The following is a 25,843-nucleotide window of genomic DNA, read 5'->3' on the forward strand; positions in this document are numbered from 1 at the left end:
TGTATTAACATTTCCTCAATTGTCTTTGAGCCGCTTAATAGAAACACTGTATAACTCCACAGCTGAGTTAATTAACTTTCTGACATTTACACTGGTTTAAATGCTTGAGAAACATTAAAACGATCATTGTTTTGGGTTCTTTGTGGTTGGTGGCTGAGAATTGCATCTCGGGCAGGGGACTTTTCAGCGACCTATGTTCCCACAATTTTGTTGATGGGACATAAATTATGAGGGGGAACCGGGCGTTTTTTTGTGTCTCTTATTTTCAGCCCGGAATTCCTCCCAAAAGAACCGAAGTAAAGTTAATGATGCTGCTTCCGAGATCTCTTTCAGTTTTCAAATAGGGCACTGTTCCTTCCTTAAAAACGACACCAAGTGCTCTAGGATGAATGATGGTTATTGCTCTCAAGCTCTGCAATGGAAAATTCAGCTCGTGGTGGTTTAGATTGTATCCCAGGCTTTAAATGTGATGCCAGAGGAGTGGGTTAGGGAGGCAGAGACACAGCTGAGAGCTTGGAGGATTGAAGCAGATGTGTTGCCAGTTGAGTGTGAATGGCACCGTGTGCCCACCGAGATAGGCGGCTTGGCAATGTTCGGCTGGGTTTGGAGTGTTTTCACTTGAACGTATCGGCTGCTCACAGCAATACTCACAAACGGATTAATGGTTTAATTTGGTGGAGCTGACAGTCCCGTTCCTGTTTTGGAACCTGTAATGCACAGCCTGGCATATGGAATGTTGGCCTTCATTGCGAGAGGGATGGAGTACAAAAGCAGGGAGGTCCTGCTGCAACTGTACAGGGTATTGGTGAGGCCGCACCTGAAGTACTGCGTGCAGTTTTGGTCACCTTACTTAAGGAAGGATATACTGGCTTTGGAGGGGGTACAGAGACGATTCACTAGGCTGATTCCGGAGATGAGGGGGTTATCTTATGATGATAGATTGAGTAGACTGGGTCTTTACTCGGAGTTCAGAAGGATGAGGGGTGATCTTATAGAAACATTTAAAATAATGAAAGGGATAGACAAGATAGAGGCAGAGAGGTTGTTTCCGCTGGTCAGGGAGACTAGAACTAGGGGGCACAGCCTCAAAATACGGGGGAGCCAATTTAAAACCAATTTGAGAAGGAATTTCTTCTCCCAGAGGGTTGTGAATCTGTGGAATTCTCTGCCCAAGGAAGCAGTTGATGCTAGCTCATTGAATGTATTCAAATCACAGATAGATAGATTTTTAACCAATAAGGGAATTAAGGGTTACGGGGAGCGGGCAGGTAAGTGGAGCTGAGTCTACGGCCAGATCAGCCATGATCTTGTTGAATGGTGGAGCAGGCTCGAGGGGCTAGATGGCATACTCCTGTTCCTAATTCTTATATTCTCCTGCTGAAAGTAGGAGACATCACAGGCTGATCACCTGTAAAACTTCCCATCATTGGGTCTGAATCACATTCCATTTCTAGTGTATGCGTTCTTCATTTATGGATAAAGCCAACTGAATCTAAAATAAAAACAGAAAATGCTGGAAATACTTGGCAACGGTGGAGAGGGAAACAGAGTTAACGTTTCAGGTCGATGACCCTTCATCAGAACTGGAAAAAGTTGAAGATGTAACCGGTTTTTAAGCAAGTGGGGCAGGGAAAGTGGGGGAGAGGAAAGAACAAAAGGGAAGGTCTGTGATAGGGTGGAAAGCAGGAGAGATCAAGAGACAAAAGGGATGATGGTGCAAGGCAAAGGAGATGGTAATGGGACAAGTTAAGAAACAAAAGATGAGCCCAGATAGGGTGAAAATGGTGGCAGAATTGTCAACAGCTGCTGTGGGAAAGAGGTAAAAAATAGGGGCAGAGATTATGGTTTGAAGTTGTTGAATTCGATGTCGAGTCCAGAAGCTGTAAAGTGCTGTTCCTCTAGCTTATGTTAAGCTTCATTGGAACAGTGCAAGAGGCCAAGGACGGAGAGATCAGAGTGGGAGAGGAGCGGAGAATTAAAGTGACAGGCGACCGGTAGCTCGGAGTCACGCCTGCGGACTGAATGGAGGTGTTCTGCAAAGCGTTCACCCAATCTGCGTTTGGTCTCCCTAATGTAGAGGAGATCACATCGTGAGCAGCAAATGCAGTATAATAAATTGAAAGAAGTACAAGTAAATCGCTGTTTCACCTGGAAGGAGTATTTGGGGGCCTGGACAGTGGGAAGTGAGGAGGTAAAAGGGCAGGTGTTGCATCTCCTGCGCTTGCACGGGAAGGTGCCATGGGAAGGGATGGGGGTGCTGAGAGTGATTGCAGGTTGGACCAAAGTGTCGCGGAGGGAGCGGTCCCTTCGGAATGCTGGGAGGGGAGGGGGAAGATGTGATTGGTGGTGGGATCACGCTGGAGGTGGCGGAAATGGCAGAGGATGATCCATTGAATGTAGAGGCTGGTGGGGTGAAAGGTGAGGATAAGGGGAACCCTGTCATGATTCTGGGAAGGAGGGGAAGGGGTGAGAGCAGAGGTTCGGGAAATAGAACGGACACAGTCGAGGGCCATGTCAACCACGGTAGAGGGGAATCCTCAGTTGAGGTAAAAGGAAGACATATCGAAAGCACTAGTATGGAAAATGGAGCCGTCGGAACAGATGCGACAGAGACGGAGAAACTTGGAGAATGGAATGGAGTCCTTACAGGAAACTGGGTAGGAGGAAGTGTAGTCCAGGTAGCTGTGGGAGTCGGTGGGCTTATAGTGAATGTTTGTCAATAGTTTATCCCCAGGTTGGATGCAGGAAGAATGTTCCCAATGTTGGGGAAGTCCAGAACCAGGGGTCACAGTCTAAGGATAAGGGGTAAGCCATTTAGGACCGAGATAAGGAGAAACTTCTTCACCCAGAGAGTGGTGAACCTGTGGAATTCTCTACCACAGGAAGTAGTTGAGGCCAATTCACTAAATATATTCAAAAGGGAGTTAGATGAAGTCCTTACTACTCGGGGGATCAAGGGGTATGGCGTGAAAGCAGGAAGGGGGTACTGAAGTTTCATGTTCAGCCATGAACTCATTGAATGGCAGTGCAGGCTGGAGGGGCTGAATGGCCTGCTCCTGCACCTATTTTCTATGTTTCTATGAAATGGAGGCAGAGAATTCGAGGAAGAGAAGGGGAGAGTCAGAGATGGACCATGTCAAGGTGAGGGAAGGATGGAAATTGGAAGCTAAGTGAATAAAAATTTTCTAATTCAGGACGGGAGCAGTTAACAGCACTGATACCGTCATCAATGTACCTGAAAAAGCGGTGAGGGAGGGGACCCGAGTAGGACTGGAACACAGAATGTTCCACATTTCCCTATCGAAAAGGCAGGCATAGCTTGGATCCATGCTGGTTCCCATAGCAACACCTTTAATTTGGAGGAAGTGAGTGGAGTCAAAGGAGAAGTTGTTCAATGTGAACAAGTTCAGCCAGGTGGAGGAGGGTGGTGGACTGGTTGGGCCTCTGCTCTAGGAAGAAGTGGAGTACCTTCAGGCATCCTGGTGGGTGATAGAAGTTAAGAGGGATTGGTCTTCCATAGTGAAAAGGAGACGTTTAGGACCAGGAAACTGTTAAAGTGGCAGAGAGCCAGGTGTGAATAAATTCTAGTTCTGTTGTTCCACCTCTGTCTGATTGGTTTCACCTTTGCATCAGTCGACTCTACTTGGAAAACCTTAAAGGTAGTTATTGTTCTTTCCAGTTGGTAGCGTCTCTGGGCTTTAATTATTGCATTGTGGATGGGTACAGTCAGTGAGGTTGGGCACACCACAGCGAAAACATTTCCGCTGTAAATCCCTTGCCCAAGTTATTGACTTTCCTCAGTGTTCCCAAGTCTGCTGTACACTTTGTGTGCTTGTAATACCAGGATTGTCAGATCCACTGACTGAAGTGGAATTTGTTTTTCTCATGGTAAGTCTTGTCAGAGTTACTGACATTTGATGGGTGTCTGCAGGGAGAAACTTCTTGTACAAATGTGACTCCAGCTATTGGTTTCTAGCTAGGGTTTACTGTAGGATAAGGCCATTCCATCCAGGGGCGGGGTTAGAATGTTTCTTGAAACTGTTTCCCCGTGGCAATCTGTAAACCGTTGCTGAGAGGTACCCCTTCCAGATAATAAAGGATTTGGGAAATTTGTCACTTTCAACCAGTCATTTGGAGATTGTACTCTTATTGTCTTATTCTATCTGACAGAGTAGTGATTTCCACAGTGGCATCTGTCACGTCAAACATTAAGTGTCTTCCAGGGTTGATACCTGCAGGGCTGCTGTTAAAGTAGTCATCACAGGGCTTTCCCTACCTAAAATGTCATTATTTAAATTTTTCCTTATACAGTTGCCACATCCTGAAACAATTAGTTTACACGTTCTGCCATGGGTGTAAGCGAGGTTTTCTAAATTTTTATGGGGGACGGCGGGGGGTGGGGTGAATTCTGTATCTCATATTAAATTTACAAAACCATCAGTTTGAAGAGATGTAATGGTTTGGACGTAGAAACGTAAATCAAAGAAAATGATGTCAACTCACCTCCGCATCTGTCCTTCAGTGTTAGGATAATTATAGTGAGTGATGCATACTTGTCTCTACAGGGATTAGAAAAGGGAGGAAGGTATGCTTCAGTTATATGCAGTCAGGCTGTCCCTCGAACGAGAATGACTTGCTTCCACGAGTTCACAGGTGTTTCGATGAAGGACCCGATGTTCCTGTCCTGAACTCCAATTGAGAGGGTGGAAGTTGCATGTGTATGAATTTTTTTAACGTGTGGTGGCCGTTGCACACCAGCCACCTCACGGGTTTGGCAGAGCTAGGTCTTGGTCCAGTGGCAAGGGTTAACCAAGATGACTGAAGACCTGCTCTGCTGCCCGGACCTAGCGCGCACATATCGCAGTGTGGGCTGGCCCGTGCTGCCCCTGGGCCCTCGGCTCTTCTGGGCTCCGTACCCTCATCTGTTGCACCTCCGCCACGATCTCTCGCCGCTCCTCCGCCACAAACATTCACCGCATCTCGCCACAAGCACTCGCCGCTCGTCCGCCCCGACCTTCCCACTCCTCTGTACCCGGGTCCTGCCGATGTTCTTGCCCACGGTCCAGAACGGCAACCAGGGTTTTGATGACGTCACCCAGTCGCCCATCTCAAAATTGTCGCACACTTGGAGCAGCTCCCGCTGGAGGTTGAAGTGGTACGCCGCTCCAGATCCTTTACTTCCTGACCTACGGAGCTGTTCCCTCGCAGGTCGGGGGGCCATGATGTTGTATAGAGTCTTGGTCAGACCCCATCTGGAGCACTGTGTTCAGTTCTGAACACCACACCTCAGGGAGGATATATTGGCCTTGGAGCGGGTGCAGTGCAGATTCACCAGAATGATACCGGGGCTTAAAGGGTTAAATTATGAGGACCGGTTGCATAAATGTGGCTTCTAGATTGTGGGGTGATCTGATCGAGGTGTTTAACTGTTAAAAGAATTTGATCAGGTAGATAACGAGAAACTATTTTCTCTGGTGGGAGAATCAAGAACAAAGGAACATAATCTTAAAATTTGAGCTAGGCCATTCAGGAGGGAAATCAGGAAGGACTTTTTCTACACAAAAGGTAGTAGAAATTTGTAACACTCTCCCACAAAAGGCTGTGGGATGCTGGGTCAATTGAAATTTTCAAGACTGAGATTGTTGGGATTTTTGTTGGGTGAAGGCATCAAAGGGTATGGAGCAAAGGTGGTAAAATGGAGTTGCAGTGCAATCAGCCGTGATCTCATTGAATGGCGGAGCAGGCCCGAGGGGCTGAATGGCCTCCTCCTGTACCAATATGACATATACTCAGCTGTACATTACCTAAGCCTTGTGTTTGTTTAGTACATCAATCTGACACTGTGCCAGGCCTCCCCTGGCTCAGAGAACAGGTTTCATTTTGTAGCTACTCGTATTGGTTTTAACCTGAGACAAGCTGAACAAAGCTACAATGTGCCAGTTATTAAGCAGAAAATTCTCACCTCTAGGGGTATCAAGTGCAGCCCCAACAAAAACCCTTCTGCTCTTTGACCTGAGCCAATCTGACATGGAGAGAAATAAGAACAGAAAATTCTGGAAGCATTATGATTCTGCCATCTCCATTTGCAACATTTAATCACTCCTGCTTTCCACCCTTTCACAGTTCTTTCCTTCACTGCCGCCCCCCCCCCCCCCCGCCTCTGTACCTGCTTAAAATCTGTTGCATCTCTAACTTTTCCAGTTCTGATGAAAGGTCACAGACCTGAAACGTTAACTCTGCTTTCTCTCTCCTGACTTGCTGAGTGTTTCCAGCATTTTCTGTTTTTGTTTAGGATTCCAGCATCTGCAGTATTTTGGTATTGTACTGACAGAAAAACACCCTGCCAACTAGTAATCATGCCCAAGTGTGAAGCACTGTATACAGGGCCGGATTAAGGCTAACAGGAAGGATGGGCCTATATATGTACTGGCACACATATTTAAATAACCTAACAGTAAATAATGTGTTGTCATTCTGATGATGTTATGAGGACAAATACTGTCAAGTTGATAAAACAAGGAGATGGTAAAGCCTAATCCTTGCATAATTACATGAACTGCAAAATTTAAAATTTAGAAAGCCAGGCTAGAGAGCATTTTAGTGAATTAGTTTTTCCCAAAGACAACAGTGTTGAGATGACTATCTTGACTCAAAAACTCCTACATGGCAAGCGAGCCCCAGGTGGGCAGAGGAAACGTTTCAAGGACACCCTCAAAGCCGCCTTGATAAAGTGCAACGTCCCCATCAACACCTGGGAGTCCCTGGCCAAAGACCACCCTAAGTGAAGGAAGAGCATCCGGGAGAGCTTTGAGCACCTTGAGTCTCGTCGCCAAGAGCATGCAGAAACCAAGCGCAAGCAGCGGAAGGAGCGTGCGGCAAACCAGACTCCCCACCTACCCTTTCCTTCAACAACTGTCTGTCCCACCTGTGACAGAGACTTTAATTACCGTATTGGACTGTTCAGTCATCTGAGAACTCACTTTTGGAGTGGAAGCAAGTCTTCCTCGATTTCGATGGACTGCCTATGATGATGACTTGACTTGAGAACACAGGTTAGAATAACAAAAGAATATAAGAAAAAGAGAGCAGCTAAGGGTCAAAGGGCTTATCGAAGCTGCCCTCCCCCCAAAAAACAAATGCATAATTCCAATATCTTCTTTCAGACTTAATTTGGAATATTCCTTTTTTACCCCGTGTCATTTCTAGTTGGATATTTAGGGGTATCTATGAGGGCATACATACTGTACTAAATACTTTTGACATTTGACTTTGACATCTACGTTTCCACTTTCAAAAGATAAAAGAAAATTCTTCATCCTTTTGTAAGCAATCACAATGATCAAACCTGATATTATTTATGCATTGATCCTATAAACATAACTCCCCGGGTGAATTTTATTTGGCTATTTACACATGTTTCAAGATTGTCACAGAATTTTATACACACTTTGAGCCATAAGGACGCAATATTTTGCACCTCTGAAGATATAATTATGCAGTTATATATGATATTACTTAACCAACCTTGTGACAAAGATTTATGGTTAATGATATAAAAATTAGGGCCTAAAAAATATGAGGGCCTAAGGCTACAGCTTTATTAGCCTATGGGTTAATCCAGCCCTGACTATAGTTGAAAAGGACCATGTATGTATGTACCAGTAGATTGATACTTCACAGCAGCATGCACCCTTGCTCTAAATTCCATGCCCTGAGAGTCTGTAAATCCCTGTGCAGTTCAAGCATACCAAATAAAAATATTTATGGAACTAAATTTCTCTGCTTAAGAAACTGCCTCGTAGGAGGTGTACAGACATGATAGAGATGGAAGGTTTATTTCATTTTTTGTGTGTTGCTCTTGAAGCAAAGTGCAAGTAAATAGATGTAATGACTGCTTCGTAATTTTTATTCTCATCTTGTATATTTTTTTTCCAGACCCGAGATAGCTGCCACATCCAGTACAAGTGCAGGTAAGGACTGCAGAATTCTATCGCTCACTGAGATTCCTTTGCAGATATTTATCTGAGGCTGGCAAAGCTTTGCTGTATCATTTTAATCACCAGCGCCATCAGTGCTATGTCAGTAACAGGGAGTCTCCTTTACCCTGCGGTCAGTAACACAGACTTCCTTATCCTGCGGTCGGTAACAGGAAGTCTCCCTTACCCTGCGGTCAGTAACACAGACTCCTTTACCCTGCGGTCAGTGACAGCAAGTCTCCCTTACCCTGCGGTCAGTGACACAGACTCCCTTACCATGCGGTCAGTAACAGGACGTCTCCCTTACCCTGCGGTCAGTAACAGCGAGTCTCCCTTACTCTGCGGTCAGTAACACTGAGACTCCCTTACCCTGCGGTCAGTGACACAGACTCCCTTACCCTGCGGTCTGTGACACAGACTCCCTTACCCTGCGGTCTGTGACACAGACTCCCTTACCCTGCGGTCAGTGACACAGACTCCCTTACCCTGCGGTCTGTGACACAGACTCCCTTACCCTGCGGTCTGTGACACAGACTCCCTTACCCTGCGGTCAGTAACACTGTCTGAAGTGGCAGAATTCACTCCCTTGCCATGGGAGCAGATCTGTTGTGTCCTTTACAATACCATATCAATACTGCTGTTGTGTCAGTAACACTAACTGTACATCGTGTCACATGAGCGAGCTCCAAAAATTAAATACTGAAAATTGGGAGTTGCCTATGGAAAGCACTGAGTCATACAGTGGTAATTTCTGCGCTGCCTATTTGTAACTGCAGGAGCTCTCAGTACAGCTGTCGGTTCGAGTTACTCTGTGCTGGTTTTGACTGTAGCCGTCATCTGTTTTTCAAGCAATCATTCGCCTATAATTGTGTTAAAATTTGTAACAAAATTGCATCTGTTTTCTATCCACTCCACTCCAAAGCTTGACATGTTATGTGGCTGAGACATTTTTTTCTGGTGTGGCGAGATGACTGGGCAGAGCGTCAGGAAAGAGAAGCTGGTGCTGTGCATCCGCTCAAGCAAAGCATGTGTACGTTTTGTCAAAGTGAAAGGGTTAAAGATTCATGTTCACTGCAGTCAAACAATTCCTTGGATATTTGTGATAAATGTCACACCTTCGGCTCAGGTTTTCAGTCCCTAACCAACATCTGAACTCTTTCTTTCAGCCATCCATCCTCATTCCTCTCGGTCTGAAGCTGACAGTCACCCAGTTATTTCAATTCCTGTTTGGCAATTTGTAGAGTTACGACTGGCATTTTAGGCAGACATCCAGGTTCTCTCTCGCATGACTGAGCAGCCCTAAAAATGGTTGCAGTATCAACCCTCCCCACTGCACCTCTGGGGCCCATCGCGGCTCCCCTTCAGCTTTAGAAGTTTTGAAGCCAGCACCTATTCTCCTTGGGTTCTAATTCAAGGGCGTAATACCAATCCTGTCTGACGACCAACGCACGACGCCAAGAGCCGTAAGGCAAGGAGTTACTGACTGACCTTTGCCACAGGAAGAGAAATATTAGACACCACCTGCTACTCTGAGAAACCCAGTCATAACATCAATGGCAGGTACCTGGGAGCCAATCGGCTGCAGTTTAGTGTCTGCCTTGCATGACGAAGATAAAGGGGGTGACGAGAGGGGAAGTTACTTGTAGAAAAAATAAAAAGTCTTGGGGTTAGGTGAATTTGTGTCATAGAATCTTACAGAACAGAATGAGGCCACTTAGCCAAGTGTGCCTGTACTAAAAGAGCTATCCAATTAATCCCACTCACTCCATTCTTTACCATAGCCCCCGTGTGTCTGAACTAGGCAATGGATCCGAGATTTTCCAATCAATGTTATTTTATTCATGTCTGCTAATCCCACTTTTCCTCCCTATCAATGAGGTGCTGTTTTGCCACCATTTGATGTGTCTTACAATACCATAGCCCAGATTGTGAACTCAGTGGGGTTGATAGAAAGAAAGACTTGCATTAAATTGTGCTTTTCAAGACCTCGGGATGTCCTATAGTGCTTTTCAATATGTGCTGCCACTCGGCAGAGTTAGGCTCAGATTTGACACTTTGCTTTGGCGCAGTGACAGCCTGAGAGAATTGAGCACCAAATCAAGGCTGACACTCCAGTGCAGTACTGAGGAAGCGCTGCACTGACAGAGGTGCCATCCTTTGGATGAGACGTTAACCTGAGGACAGGTGTGAAGTGCGAGCAGGTCTTGGTGCACATTAGGATGCGAGCAGCAGTGTTTTGAAACAGCTTATGTTCATTGTGCTGGGTCATGAGAGCATTGGAATAGTCAAGTCTGAATTTGACAAAAGCAAGGGTGAGGTGATTTGAAGGGTTGTAATGTAGAAAACACAGCAGCCAATTTATACACAGCAAGGTTCCTCAAACATCAATGAGATAATGACCAGATCATCTGTTTTAGTGATGTTGGCCAGGACACCGGCAGATCGCCTCTGCTCTTGAGGGATGATCTTGTGGCCAAGACTAGTGGGAGGCCAGAGGATTGGGAAATTTTTAAAAGCCAGCAGAGAACGACTAAAAAAATGATTAATAGAGGGAAGGTAGATTATGAAAGTAAACTAGCACAATATATAAAAACAGATAGTAAGAGTTTCTACAGATACATAAAAAGGAAAAAAGTGGCTAAAGTAAATGTTGGTCCCCTGGAGGATGAGACTGAGGAATTAATAATAGAGAACAGGGAAATGGCAGAGATGTTGAACAAATATTTTGTATCAGTCTTCACAGTAGAAGACACTAAGAACATCCCAATAGTGGATAATCAAGGGACTATAGGTAGAGAGGAACCTAATACAATCACTATCACTAATGAAGTAGTACTAGGTAAAATAATGGGACTAAAGGCGGACATGTCCTCTTGACCTGATGGCTTACATCCGAAGGTCTTAAGAGAATTGGCTGCAGAGATAATAGATTACAACCATTGCATCTATCAAAATTCCCTGGATTCTGCGGCGGTCCCAGCAGATTGAAAAACCGCAAATGTTACGCCCCTACTTAAAAAAGAAGGCAGACAAAAAGCAGGAAACTATCGACCAGTTAGCCTAACATCTGTCATTGGGAAAATGTTGGAGTCCATTATTAAGGAAGTAGTAGCGGGACATTTGGAAAAGCACAATTCAATCAAGCAGATTCAGCATGGTTTTATGAAAGGGAAATCATATTTGACAAATTTGCTGGAATTCTTTGAGGATGTAACGAACAGAGTGGATAGGAGGGTGTTGTGTTCCTAACACAGATGCGACTGCACACAGGGAGGTTAAAGTAACAGTAGCCTCAGTCTTTATTAACACACTCCAGAGTGAGGAACAGGCCTTAGGGGCCGGCTTATATACAGTGCTCCCAAGGGATGCTGGGATCCCTTGGGACTTCAGGGGATTCGCTCCCTGGTGGCGGAATATGGGAGTGCAGGCTTTACAGATACACAACATCACTTCCTCCCCCAAAGTCAAAATGAAAACTATTTACAAGGTGAGGCGGTCGGGAGCCTTTCTTTCCCTGGTGGACCGCCTCGGTACAAATGTCTGTTCTGGTGTGTTTGTTGTGCTCTCGCTGGGCTGGCGTGTTGTTGGCCCTGCTGGATGAGCCTGGCCTTGCTGGGCTGTTGGGCGTGATGAGTTCAGTTTCCTGGTCCAGTGTGGTGTCGTTGATCCTTTGGGTGTGTGTTGTGGGCTCAAAAAAGATGGTGTCTGCTGTGGGTTGTTCAGGGCTGTCTGTGAACCGCAGCCTCGTTTCGTCCAGGTGCTTTCTGAAAATTTGTCCATTGTCTAGTTTGACTACAAACACCCTACTCCCTTCTTTAGCTATCACCGTGCCCATGATCCACTTGGGACCATGTCCATAGTTTAGCACATACACAGGGTCATTCAGATCAATTTCCCGTGACACAGTGGCGCAACCATCGTTTACATTTTGTTGCTGCCGCCTGCTCTCTACCTGATCATGCAGGTTGGGGTGGCCCAGCGAGAGTCTGGTTTTAAGTGTCCTTTTTGTGAGTAGCTCAGCCGGGGGCGCCCCTGTGAGCGAGTGGGGTCTCGTGCGGTAGCTGAGCAGTACTCTGGAAAGGCGGGTTTGGAGTGAGCCTTCTGTGACTTGTTTAAGGCTCTGTTTGATTGTTTGTACTGCCTGCCCATTGGAGGCTGGTTTAAACAGGGCTGAGGTGACATGTTTGATCCCATTGCGGGTCATGAATTCTTTAAATTCGACACTGGTGAAACATGGCCCGTTGTCACTGACCAGTATGTCAGGCAGGCCGTGGGTGGCAAACATGGCCCTCAGGCTTTCAATGGTGGCGGTGCTTCCCGACATTATTTCACATTCAATCCATTTTGAAAAAGCATCCACCACCACCAGGAACATTTTACCGAGAAATGGGCCCGCATAGTCGACATGGATCCTCGACCATGGTCTGGAGGGCCAAGACTACAAGTGGTGCCTCTCTGGGTGCATTGCTCAACTGAGTACATACGCTGCATTGCCGTACACAGGACTCTAAGTCAGAGTCGATACCAAGCGACCACACGTGGGATCTGGCTATCGCTTTCATCATTACTTTACCCGGGTGTGTGCTGTGGAGATCCGAGATGAACGTCTCCCTGCCCTTTTTGGGTAGCACTACGCGGTTACCCCACAACGGGCAGTTTGACTGAATGGACAGCTCGTTCTTTCGCCGCTGGAACGGCTTGATTAGCTCTAACATTTCAACAGGGATGCTGGCCCAGCTCCCATGCAGTACACAGTTTTTTACTAGGGACCAGAGGATCTTGGCTGGTCCAAGTCCTAATCTGGCGGGCCGTGACAGGTGATTTATCATTTTCAAACGCTTCCATGACCATCAACAAGTCTGCGGGCTGTGCCACCATCAAGAAGTTTGCAGACTGCGCCATTTCCACCCCCGTGGTGGGCAATGGTAGCCAATTGAGATCATCCGCACAGTTCTCGGTGTCTGGCCTGTGGCGGATGGTACAGTTATACGCTGATAGCGCAAGTGCCCACCTTTGTATGCAGGCTGAGGCATTTGTATTTACCCCCTTGTTTTCAGCGAACAGGGATATGAGGGGCTTGTGATCAGTTTCCAGCTCAAATTTGAGGCCAAACAGGTACTGATGCATTTTCTTTATCCCGAACACACACACACACACACACACACACACACACACACACACACACACACACACACACGCTAATGCCTCTTTCTCAATCATGCTGTCTGCCTTCTCAGCCTTAGACAAGCTCCTGGAGGCATTGGCGACAGGTTGCAACTTCCCCGCAATGTTAGCTTATTGTAATACACACCCGACTCCATACGACGACGCATCACATGCTAACACAAGCCTTTTACATGGGTTATACAATACAAGCAGCTTGTTGGAGCATACAATGTTTCTGGCTTTCTCAAAAGCAATTACTTGATTTTTTTTCCCCATACCCAGTTCTCACCTTTACGCAATAATACATGTAGGGGCTCTAAAAGGGTGCTTAACCACGGTAGGAAGTTACCAAAATAGTTGAGTCCCAGGAATGACTGCAGCTCCGTGATGTTCTGTGGCCTGGACGCATTCCTGATAGCCTCTGTCTTGGCGTCTGTGGGCCGAATGCCGTCCACCGCGATCTTTCTCCCCAAAAACTCCACTTCCATTGCCATGAAGACGCATTTCGACCTCTTCAGCCGCAGCCCTACGCGATCCAGTCGCTGGAGGACCTCCTCCAGGTTTTGTAGGTGCTCGACAGTGTCTCGACCCATGACCAATATGTCGTCCCGAAAAACCACCGTGCATGGTACCGACTTGAGCAGGCTCTCCATGTTTCTCTGCAAGATCGCTGCAGCCGACCGAATTCCAAACGGGCATCTGTTGCAGATGAACAGTCCCTTGTGCGTGTTGATGCAGGTGAGGCCCTTCGAAGACTCCTCTAGCTCTTGCGTCATGTAGGCCGAAGTCAGTTCGAGCTTGGTAAACGTCTTGCCTCCTGCCAGCGTCGCAAATAGGTCGTCTGCCTTAGGTAGCGGGTATTGGTCCTGTAGCGAGAAACGATTAATAGTTACTTTATAATCGCCGCAAATCCTGACCGTGCCATCACTTTTGAGTACTGGAACAATCGGGCTGGCCCACTCGCTGAATTTCACTGGGGAGATGATGCCCTCGCGTTGCAGCCTGTCCAGCTCGATTTCCACTCTCTCCCTCATCATGTGAGGTACCTCTCACGCCTTGTGGTGAATGGGTCGTGCTCCTGGGACCAAGTGGATCCGCACCTTCGACACGGAAAAGTTTCCAATGCCTTGCTCAAAAAGGGAAGGAAATTTATTAAAAACCTGGGTACATGAGGCCTCATCAACATGTGATAGCGCTCGAATGTCATCCCAGTTCCAGCGGACTTTGCCCAGCCAGCTCCTTCCAAGCAGTGTGGGGCCATCGCCCGGGACAATCCAGAGTGGCAGTTCATGCACCGTGCCCTCGTAGGTGACCTTGATCATGGCGCTGCCCAGGACAGTGATGAGCTCTTTGGTGTATGTTCTCAGTTTCGTGTGGATGGGGCTCAGGGTTGGTCTGAGTGCCTTGTTGCACCAATCGCTCAGACATCTTTTTATTCATGATGGATTGGCTAGCGCCAGTGTCCAGTTCCATGGCTACGGGCAAGCCATTCAATTTTACATTTAGCATTATAGGTGGACATTTCGTCTAAAATGTGTGCACCCCGTGTACTTCAGCATCTGCCTTCTCTCTCTGAGGCTCGAAATTGCTTTGATCCACCATGGACCGATCTTCCTCTGCCACGTGATGGTTAGCAGGTTTTACAGATCGTTGGAGGTGCCCCATTGTTCCACAGCTCTTGCAAACATACCCTTTGAAGCTGCATATATAGGCTGAATGGAAGCCTCCACAACGCCAACAAGGTATGAATTGCCTTGCATTCATCCTTTGTTGGGGACTCTGGGTCACCTGAGGCCTGCTGGCAGTTGCAGACTCGTGGTTTCTGCCCTGTACATTTCTGCTCGTAAACACAGTTCCAGTTATTTTATAAACATTGCTAGCACTTGTGTGCTGAGAGATTTGTTTGGTGTTATCACTCGTGGACATAAACGCCTGTGCTATCGCAATGGCCTTACTGAGGGTCGGTGTCTCTACAGTCAAAAGTTTTCGTAGGATGGTCTAGTGGCCAATGCCCAGTACAAAAAAGTCTCTGAGCATTTGCTCCAGGTAGCCATCAAACTCACATTGTCCTGCAAGTCGCCTTAGCTTGGCGACGTAGCTCACCACTTCCTGACCTTCAGATCGCTGGCACGTGTAGAACCAATACCTCGCCATCAGCACACTCTCCCTCGGGTTAAGATGCTCCCGAACCAGTGTACACAGCTCCTCATATGACTTATCTGTGGGTTTCACCGGAGCCAGAAGATTCTTCATGAGGCTGTAGGTCGGTGCCCCACAGACCGCGAAGAGGACCGCTCACCTTTTTGCAGCGCTTCCTTCTCCATCCAGCTTGTTGGCTACAAAATACTGGTCTAGCCATTCGACATAGGCTTCCCAGTCCTCACCCTCTGAGAACTTCTCCAGGATGCCCACAGTTTGCTGCATTTTTGCATTGGATTCGTATACTCGTCGCCAGTTATTGTGTTCCTAACACAAATGAGGCTGCACACAGGGAGGTAAAAGTAACAGTGACCTCCGTCTTTATTAAGACACTCCAGAGTGAGGAACAGGCCTTGGGGGCTGGCTTATATACAGTGCTCCCATGGGATGCTGGGATCCCTTGGGACTTCAGGGGATGCGCTCTCTGGTGGCGGAATATGGGAGTGCATGCTTTACAGATATACAACAGGGGGAACCAGTGGATGTGGTGTATTTGGATTTCCAGAAGGCATTCGATAAGGTGCCACATACGCAGTTACTGCACAAGATAAAAACTTACGGGGTTGGGGGTAATATATTAGCATGGATAGAGGATTGGCTAACTAACAGAAAACAGTGAGTCGGGATTAATGGGTCATTTTCCGGTTGGCAAACAGTGACTAGTGAGGTGCCGCAGGGATCGGTGCTGGGGCCTCAACTCTTTACAATCTATATTAATGACTTGGATGAAGGGATCGAGTGTGATATAGCCAAGTTTGCTGCTGATAGTGGGAAAGCAAATTGTGAGAAGGACACAAAAAATCTGCAAAGGGATAGAGATAGGCTATGTGAGTGGGCAAAAAATTGGCAGATGAAGTATAATGTAGGAAAATGTGAGGTTATCTGCAGAAAAAAATAAAAAAGCAAATTATTGTTTAAATGGAGAAAAAATACAAAGTGCTGCAGTAGAGAGAGACCTGGGGGTCTTTGTGCATGAAACACAAAAAGTTAGTATGCAGGTACAGCAAGTAATCAGGAAGGCAAATGGAATGTTGGCCTTTATTGCAAGGGGGATAGAGTATAAAAACAGAGAAGTCCTGCGACAACTGTACAGGGTATTGGTGAGACCACACCTAGAGTACTGCATATTGGTCTCCATATTTAAGGAAGCATATACTTGCATTGGAGGCAGTTCAGAGAAGGTTCACTAGGTTGATTCTGGAGATGAGGGGGTTGACTTCTGAGGATAGGTTGAGTAGGTTGGGCCTATACGCATTGGAGCTCAGAAGAATGAGGTGATCTTATTGAAACTTATAAGATAATGAGGAGGCTCGAAAGATGGATGCAGAGAGGATGTTTCCACTCATAGGGAAAACTAAAACTAGGAGACATTGTCTTAGAATAAGGGGCTGCCCATTTAAAACTGAGATGAGGAGAAATTTCTTCTGAGGGTTGTAAATCTGTGTAATTCTCTGCCCCATTGAATATATTTAAGGTGGAGATAGACAGATTTTTGATCGATAAGGGAATAAAGGGTTATGAAGAGCGGGCAGGGAAGTGGAGTTGAGTCCATGATCAGATCAGCCATGATCTTATTGAATGGCGGAGCAGGTTCGAGGGGCCAAATGGCCTACTCCTGCTCCTATTATGTTCCTATGTTCTCCGCCCACCTGAAAGGGCAGACGTCATATTATCTTGGTTTAACCTCTCATCCGAAGGATGGCACCTCCGTCACTGTAGCACTCCCTCAGCATTGCACTGGAGTGTCAGCCTAGATTTGGCACTCAAGTCTTTGGAGTGGGACTTGAGCCCACAACCTTCTGACTCAGGTAGAGGGCTGCCACTGAGCCAAAGCAAAGTGACAAACCTGAGCTTATCCCCCACCGAATGGCACCGCATATTGTTGAAGCTCTGATAAAATAAGAACATAAGAAATAGGAAAAGAAGTAGGCCATAAGGCCCTTTGAGCCTGCTCCGCCATTTAATACGATCATGGCTAATCTGATCATGGACTCAGCTCCACTTCCCTGCTTGCTCCCCATAAACCCTTATCCCCTTATCGTTTAAGAAATTGTCTATTTCTGTCTTAAATTTATTCATTGTCCCAGCTTCCACAGCTCACTGAGGCAACGAATTCCACAGATTTACAACCCTCTGAGAGAATAAATTTCTCCTCATCTCTGTTTTAAATGAACGGCCCCTTATTCTAAGATCATGCCCTCTAGATCTAGTCTCCCCCATCAGTGGAAACATCTTCTCTGCATCCACCTTGTCAAGCCCCCTCATAATCTTATACGTTTCAATAAGATCACCTCTCATTCTTCTGAATTCTAATGAGTAGAGGCCCAACCTACTCAACCTTTCCTCATAAGTCAACCCCCGCAGCCCCAGAATCAACCTCGTGAACCTTCTCTGAACTGCCTCCAAAGCAAGTATATCCTTTCGTAAATATGGAAACCAAAACTGCAGTATTCCAGGTGTGGCCTCACCAATACCTTGTATATCTGTAGCAAGATTTCCCTGCTTTTATACTCCATCTCCTTTGCAATAAAGGTCAAGATACCATTGGCCTTCCTGATCACTTGCTGTACCTGCATACTGACCTTTTGTGTTTCATGCACAAGCACTCCCAGGTCCCGCTGTACTGCAGCACTTTGCAATCTTTCTCCATTTAAATAATAACTTGCTCTTTGATTTCTTGATGTGGTGCAATGTTTGTACAGGGTATTCTCTTTTTAAATTCTCTTTTTAAAAAGTAAGTGACTTTCAGTAAGTAACTGAAGCAAGTACTTCAGATGTATCTTTCTAAGTCAGTTCAATCCCACAATGTCCAGGCTGAGTTTTTCTGTGTGGCTCAGGAACAGCAGTCTGTCAGTTCCCATCACACGTATGGGCACAGGAATATTGTCAGACACGAGTAGTTACAGGCAATGAGCAATTCTTCTACCGTAGCTGACAGATCACAGCCTCTAGCAGGATTTTGACAGTTTCTGGACAAGCACGGCTCAGCTGAATAATTTCCAATCACATCAGCAATTGACAGTAAAATTAGCATTCTTTCTTCTCAGTCGGCACCTACTTGTGAGAGAGTTTGGGCACAGTAATCATTTCCAGTTCACTCTGGGAAGAGTCTTGAGTAAAACAGGATTGCACTGAGCCTATGGTATAGTTTGGGGGAGGGAGTTGGGCGATATTTCAGAAGCCGAGATTACGAAACGTGAACTGTCCACAGAGGTCATCAGGTTTATTGTATATAGTATGTGTCTGTGTCACTGATTACAATTTTAACACAGTACGTCTTTTTATTCTAAATTTCTCTCCTAAAATCTCTGATGTGCAGCTTCATTAACAGATATTTGCATTATATAGCACCTTTCATGTAGAAAAAAAAACATTCCTAGGTGCTTCACAGAGGCTTAAGGAGAAAATGATCGCCATTTCCTAAAAAGGAGATATCAGGAGGGATGACCAAAAGTTAGTTTGAAGAGGCTAGTTTTAGGAGTGATGTTGAAGGAGGTGGAGAGGTTTTGAGAGGGAATTCCGGAGTGTGGGACCAAAACGGTTGAAGGGACAACCGCCAATGATGTGGCAAAAGGAGGTGGGGTGCACAAGAGGCCAAAGTCAGAGAAACAGTGAGTTGGGGGAGACTTTAGGGTTGATGGAGGTTACAGAGATAGGGTAGAGCAAGACCATGAAGGGATTTAATCACAAGGATTGAATTTAAAATTTACGGTGTTGATCGGGAGCCCATGTAGGTCAGTGAGGACAGAAGTGAAGTGCGAGCAGGACTTGGTGCAGGGTAGGATACGAGCAGCAGTGTTTTGGATGAGCTCAAATTCATTGTGGCAGGCCAGGAGAGCATTGGAATAGTCAAGTCTGAATTTGACGAAGACAAGGGTGAGGGTTTCAACAGCAGATGGGCTGAGACAGGAGTGGAGACAGGCGATATTACGGAGGTGGAAGTTGGCGGTCTTTGTGATGAAGGGGATATGGGATCAGAAACATGGGGTTAAATACAAAGAAGAGGTTGCGAACAGTCTGGCTCAGTCTGAGGAAGTAGTTGGGAGGGGGATGGAATCGATAGTGAGGGGTACAATGTTTGGTAGCGGAGCCGAAGGTAATGGCTTTGATCTACACAATGTTTAGCTAGAGGAAATTGCAGCTCATCCAAGATTGGACATGCAAACTACACAGAGCAGTGGAGGAGTTGAGAGAGGTAGTGGAGATGTTGAACTGGGTACCTTCAGATTACATGTGACAGCTGGATGCTGATGATGATGTTTGCGGATGATGTCGCCAAGGAGGCAGCATATAAGATGAGGAAGAGGCGGATGCCAAGAATATATCCTTGGGGGACAAGAGAGAAATCCGAGGTGCCAAGCGAAGAAATATATCATCCCCCAATGGCCATTCTTTTTGTGAGCCTAGTCAGTGAGTGTCAATAGACTGTTCTCATGAGACAGTGTGGGGAGGGGGGATGGGTGGAGCTGCCACCATAGCCAACCCCAATCCTGTTCTCGCCCATTATCAAAATGCACACTTGCCAGCAGAGATTACTGCCAGAAGTCAAGCACAGGATTCCTTCCTAGCCTCAGGACATTGAGGATTATTTCAATGCCTCCACTACTACTCTGACTGAGAAAAGCTCACTCAATACAGGCCGTAATCAAACCTGATACCTCATTGATCTCTACAGGGCAGCACCAATACCATGGGCAGTATCAATACCACGGCCTCTACCCAGTTCACATAAGAGAAAGGAGATTTTAATGGACTTAATGCATGGCAGGTTACAGAGATTTATCTTACAGGTTTTGCAATTTACAGAAAGTAATTAATGGAAAATAAGTTACCGACTAACATCGGCAGCATCACTCTGGAGCCATGCAAGAATTATTTGGTTGATGGATTACAGAGTTGTCACCTTGGCTTATTTACACATCAGGAAGACATCAAACATAGCACATTGCACTTTAATGTTGTGTAGTGCGATGCTGCTAATTCATCAACACAAACTGCTCCCACCACCACCAGCCTCCAGTGACAGACCTATAATCACAGAGTACTTCACCCTGGTATTACACAGCTCAAAATGCTCCCTCTGTAGAGATAACCAACGGGGGAGGAGAAGATCTATTAATTATACTGTTGGGTAGTGTTTCTCACGAATCCAGTGAAAATAAGTGTGAAAATGTCACATGCCTGTTACACTTTATTTCGATGCCTCCATTGCACTCTGGATTACAACGGTTCATTGGTGCCTTTACATACCGATGATATATTGGCTTCATGTAGATTTGTGCCTCGAACTGATTTGTAATGTAAGGTGACCTGAAAACAATGTAGGAACATGTAACCTCTCCAGACGAGGCAGTTGAGGTCTGGAGATGCGCGGTACAAAGATTACAGCCCAATAAACCTACTAAACTCAACAGCTTCTCTTCTGCAATTTATTTTTTTTCTCCCTCCTGTGTCATTCAGTTTCTCCAGCAAAAAGGATGAGGAGGGAGACTTGCTTTTGGCCTCCACTGTTGCCGCCCCATAACCAGCCACCAAGAGATGTGCAAAAGCAGCCTGTGGTGACCCCCCACCCCCCCTTTATTTTCCCTCTCTGAACATGAATTGCCTTTATTTTCAAATTAGACTGAGGTGTTCTGGCTGTTGTAGTACTCAACTCACAGACTCAACTGATCCCCCAATCTCTCAAATCAGTGGGAGACACCGACATAATAGCCAGACCAAGTCGCATCTATTTTCTGGGCTGCCGCCACCAATATTGTATAATCAGGTCTTTTTTCTATGTATAAATTAACATTGAACAGTAAGATAAGTGGTAACAGTGTCAACCAACATCACTAAAACTAATCATCTGGTCATTTATCTCCTTGCTGTTTGTGGGACCTTGCTGTGCACAAATTGGCCGCCGGGTTTCCCTACATTACAACAATAACTTTTTAAAAAGTGCTTCATTGGCTGTGAAATGCCTTGGGAAGCCCTGAGGTCGTGAAAGGTGCTATATAAATGCAAGTCTGTCTTTCTATTGTGTCTTTCACAAAACAGTTTCTACAAGGCATTTATTTATAATTTGAAAATATAGCTTCATTATTTTCATGCTTGTGGGGCTTTTTTCCAACTGCTTTCACCTTTTGACTGCGCACTGGGAAAAATGTTTTGAAGCTACACTGGCATTTTGGTGAATGAGTGATCAGGATGCGCTGGCCCTGGCTGTCATGCAGTTTTTAGCTAATGTGCTTTTAAAATCAAATCAAACTGTGTGCACATCCCTTCATTGCAGACTAGCCTCATCTACAGCTTCCAGCTGAGCTATCAAAGCTGAACATGAGCTGAAAGTCTCCCAGAGGAACAGATAATAAACATTGCTTTCTAGTCCACAGGGACTCCCATCAAAGAGCACAAAGCTGCTGACGGAAAGCTTCAAAGACTGCCAAAAATAAAGCAAATTATCAGTGGTGTGTTTATTCAGAACCCCCACATCACACAGTGAAAAAAACTGGTAATGGCCATATTCATACTACATTCACTAGGAAATGCATTCATTCTCATGTAGTTCAGAATAAGCCTCGTTATACTTCAGCTTGTATCATATAAGCCTAAGAAATGTCCGTTGCAGCTTCACAAATCCCTCCGGTTCTATTTGACACATTCAATAAGGCTTCAAGTTCTACATTATTGTCCACCACAGAATCCAGGACATTGGATCACTCCAATCTGGTTTCCGCACCTGCCACAGTACCGAAACGGCTCTCATCAAAGTCACAAATGGCATCCTTTGTAACTATGACAAAGGGAAACTATCCCTCTTCATTCTTCTTGACTTGTCTGCAGCCTTTGACACGGTTGACCATTCTCTCCTTTTCTAATGCCTCTCCACCGTTGTCCAGCTGGGTAGGACTGCACTCGCCTGGTTCCATTCTTATCTATCTAATCGTAGCCAGAGTATCACCTGCAACAGCTTCTCTTCCCGCCCCCGCATATTTATCTCTGGTGTACCCCAAGGATCTATCCTTGGCCCCCTCCTATTTCTCATCTACATGTTGCCACTTGGCAACATCATCCGAAATCACAGCGTCAGTTTTCACATGTACACTGGTGGCACCCAGCTCTACCTCACTACCACTTCTCTTGACCCCTCCACAATCTCTAAATTATCAGACCGCTTGTCTGACATCCAGTTCTGGATGAGCAGAAATGTTCTCCAATTGTTTTCGGACCCCGCCACAAACTCCGTTCTCTAGCCTCTGTCTCAATCCCTCCAACTTCTGTCTGAGGCTGAACCACACTGTTTGTAACCTTGGTGTCGTATTTGACCCTGAAATTAGCTTTTGGCCGCACATCCACAGCATAACTAAGACCACCTATTTCCACCTTCATAACATCGCCTGCCTCCACTCTTGCCTCAGCTCACCTGCTGCTGAAGCGCTCATCCATGCCTTTATCAACTCTAGATTTGATTATTCCAACGCACTTTTATGTTTTACCCTATGTAAACTGGAGGTAATCTAAAACTTGGCTGCCCATGTCCTAACTCACACCAAGTCCCACTCGTCATCATCGGCAGTTCCTCGTGTCGAGGATGACTTACTTCCATGCCAAAAAGGGATCAGTTCACAGGTGTTTCAATGAAGGACCTAATATTCCAGGTCCAGAACTACATGTTGAAGGGTGAAAGATGCCTATACATGGAATTTTTAACGTGTGGTGACCGTTGCACACCAGCCACCACACGGGCTTGACAGAGCTAGGTATTGGTCCAGTGGCAAGGGTTAACCAAGACGACTGGAGACCAGCTCTGTTGTACGGACCTAGTGCACACACATATCACAGCGTGGGCTGGTCCGTGCTGCCCCCGGGCCCTCTTCTCTTTTGGGCCCCGAACTCACGCCTCTCCTGGGCCCTGATCACGTCACTCCATGATCATTCGCTGCTCCTACGACCCAACCTCGCTGCTACCGCTGTACCTGCCCACGCTCGAATCAGCTACCTGGACCAACAGCAAGTCGGGGCTTTCAAAGGAGCAGCGTGCGGCCTGACCCGGCATTCGGCACAGTGGCCCCGATCTGCAAGGATCATCAGCAGGTTGGGGCCTTCAAATTAGCAGCGTGGAGCATACCACTTTAAGGTACAACGTGTGCTGGAGGGCGACTGGATTGGACATCACCCATCACCCCTGTGCCCGCTGACCTACATTGGCTCCCGGTTAAGCAATGCCTGGATTTCAAAATTCGCATCCTTGTTTTCAAATCCCTCCATGGCCTTGGCCCTCCCTATCTCTGTAATCTCCTCCAGCCCCCACCCCCAAGATGTCTGCGCTCCTCTAATTCTGCCCTCTTGACCAGCCCTGATTATAATCGCTCAACCATTGGTGGCTGTGCCTTCTGTTGCCTAGGCCCTAAGCTCTGGAATTCCCTCCCTAAACCTTTCTGCCTTCTTACCTCTCTTTCCTCCTTCAACACGCTCCTTAAAACTTACCTCTTTCCTGCCCGAATTTCTCATTATGTGGCTCGGTGTCAAATATTTTGTCAAATAATACTCCTGTGAAGCACCTTGGCGTTTCATTATGTTAAAGGTGCTATATAAATATATGTTGTTGTTGTAGTTATTGGTTGCATTTTATCAAACGTTTGTCTGGCCTTCAAATTTGCGAGTTTGACTTGTGTGGTGCAAATGTGCAGCAAGCGTAATGAGTGAATGCAATACAGTAGTACTGATTTTCCGATATGATGGATTATTTTGTGGATTATTTCCTGCTGGTAAACAATACACACACAGTTAAAGCTGTAGGTACTGTTCATTTTTCAAGCTGTGGAGAATTTATATCACCTGGCTGATGTACATGTCTCAGGATAAAGCTTTGATATATGTAGGTTGATTGCTGGGATTGCCCTTGGATGGGGACTTGTCTCATAGATCATTCGACATGTTTGGAACTGATCAATGGGCTGTGCTATTCCATTCAATTACAAACATCCTTTGTGAGTGACATGCTGTGGCTCTTTTTAAAGTAATAGATTAGATTGACCACTATATCTCTGTTGTTTGAAGACTTGAGTTAGGTCCATGAGATGGACAAGGCCATAATTCTGTACAGAGATGGATTAAGCTTCCAGGAGCTTAAGGCAGGATGTCAGTTGATCTCCAGAATTAGATTCTTGCTATAATCGGTTAGTATTGCCCTTGGAAGTAATTGGCATATTTGTTCAGACACTGACCTGGCAGTGTTAGCTGTGAGGTGGATGCTAAGAGGCTGCAGGGTGACTTGGACAGGTTAGGTGAGTGGGCAAATACATGACAGATGCAGTATAATGTGGATAAATGTGAGGTTATCTACTTTGGTGGTAAAAACAGGAGGGCTGATTATTATCTGACTGGTGACAGATTGGTAAAGGGGGAGGTGCAATGAGACCTGGGTGTCATGGTACATCAGTCATTGAAGGTTGGCATACAGGTGCAGCAGGCGGTGAAGAAGGCAAATGGCATGCTGGCCTTCATAGCGAGAGGATTCGAGTATAGGAGCAGGGAGGCCTTACTGCAGTTGTACAGGGCCTTGGTAAGGCCACACCTTGAATATTGTGTACAGTTTTGGTCTCCTAATTTGAGGAAGGGCATTCTTGCTATTGAGGGAGTGCAGCCAAGGTTCACCAGACTGATTCCTGGGATGGCAGGACTGACATATGAAGAAAGATTGGATCGACTAGGCTTGTATTCAATGGAACTTAGAAGAATGAGAGGGGATCTCATAGAAACATATAAAATTCTGACAGAATTGGACAGGTTAGATGCAGGAAGAATGTTCCTGATGTTGGTGAAGTCCAGAACCAGGGGTCACAGTCTAAGGATAAGGGGTAAGCCATTTAGGACCGAGATGAGGAAAAAGGTCTTCACTCAGAGTTGTGGGCATGTGGAATTCTCTACCACAGAAAGTTGTTGGGGCCAGATCGTTAGATATATTCAAAAGGGAGTTAGATGTGGCCCTTACGGCTAAAAGGATCAAGGGGTATGGAGAGAAAGCAGAAATGGGGTACTGAAGTTGCATGATCAGCCATGATCATATTGAATGGTGGTGCAGGCTCGAAGGGCCGAATGGCCTACTCCTGCACCTATTTTCTATGTTTCTATGTTTCATTTTCTGCAGGCTAGTAAATGTGAAAATATTGTTCGCTGTGAGAATGTTTCCATTATAGATTGATATAGCACAGCAAGAGGCCACTCAGCCCACTGTGCCTGTGTTGGCTCCTTGAGAGAGCAATCCAATTAGTCCCACACCCCCACTCTTTACCCATAGTGCTGCACATTTTTCCTTTTGAATTATAGATCCAATTCCCTTTTGAAAGTTACTAATGAATCTGCTTCTAAATCATAACCACTCGCTACGTCAAAAATGTTCTAATAGAATCATAAAAATTTACAACACAGAAGGAGGCCATTCGGCCATTGTGTCCGTGCCGGCCAAAAAAGAGCTATCCAGCCTAATCCCACTTTCCAGCTCTTGGTCCATAGCCTTG

The 25,843-nt window shown here is 46.0% G+C and overlaps 1 protein-coding gene across 3 annotated transcripts in view; it reads left to right on the plus strand.

Annotated features, from left to right (window-relative positions):
• LOC139279980 (diacylglycerol kinase zeta-like) overlaps positions 1-25,843 on the plus strand; it is a 521,188-nt gene that overhangs the window by 433,289 nt on the left and 62,056 nt on the right. For all 3 annotated transcript variants that reach the window (XM_070899368.1, XM_070899369.1, XM_070899370.1), the window contains one exon: positions 7,936-7,970. In XM_070899368.1, coding sequence (XP_070755469.1) covers positions 7,936-7,970 — 35 coding nt within the window. The remainder of the gene's footprint in view (positions 1-7,935; positions 7,971-25,843) is intronic.

The sequence above is a fragment of the Pristiophorus japonicus genome, chromosome 14 (genome assembly GCF_044704955.1).
Source record: "Pristiophorus japonicus isolate sPriJap1 chromosome 14, sPriJap1.hap1, whole genome shotgun sequence".
NCBI classification, from domain to species: Eukaryota; Metazoa; Chordata; class Chondrichthyes; family Pristiophoridae; genus Pristiophorus; species Pristiophorus japonicus.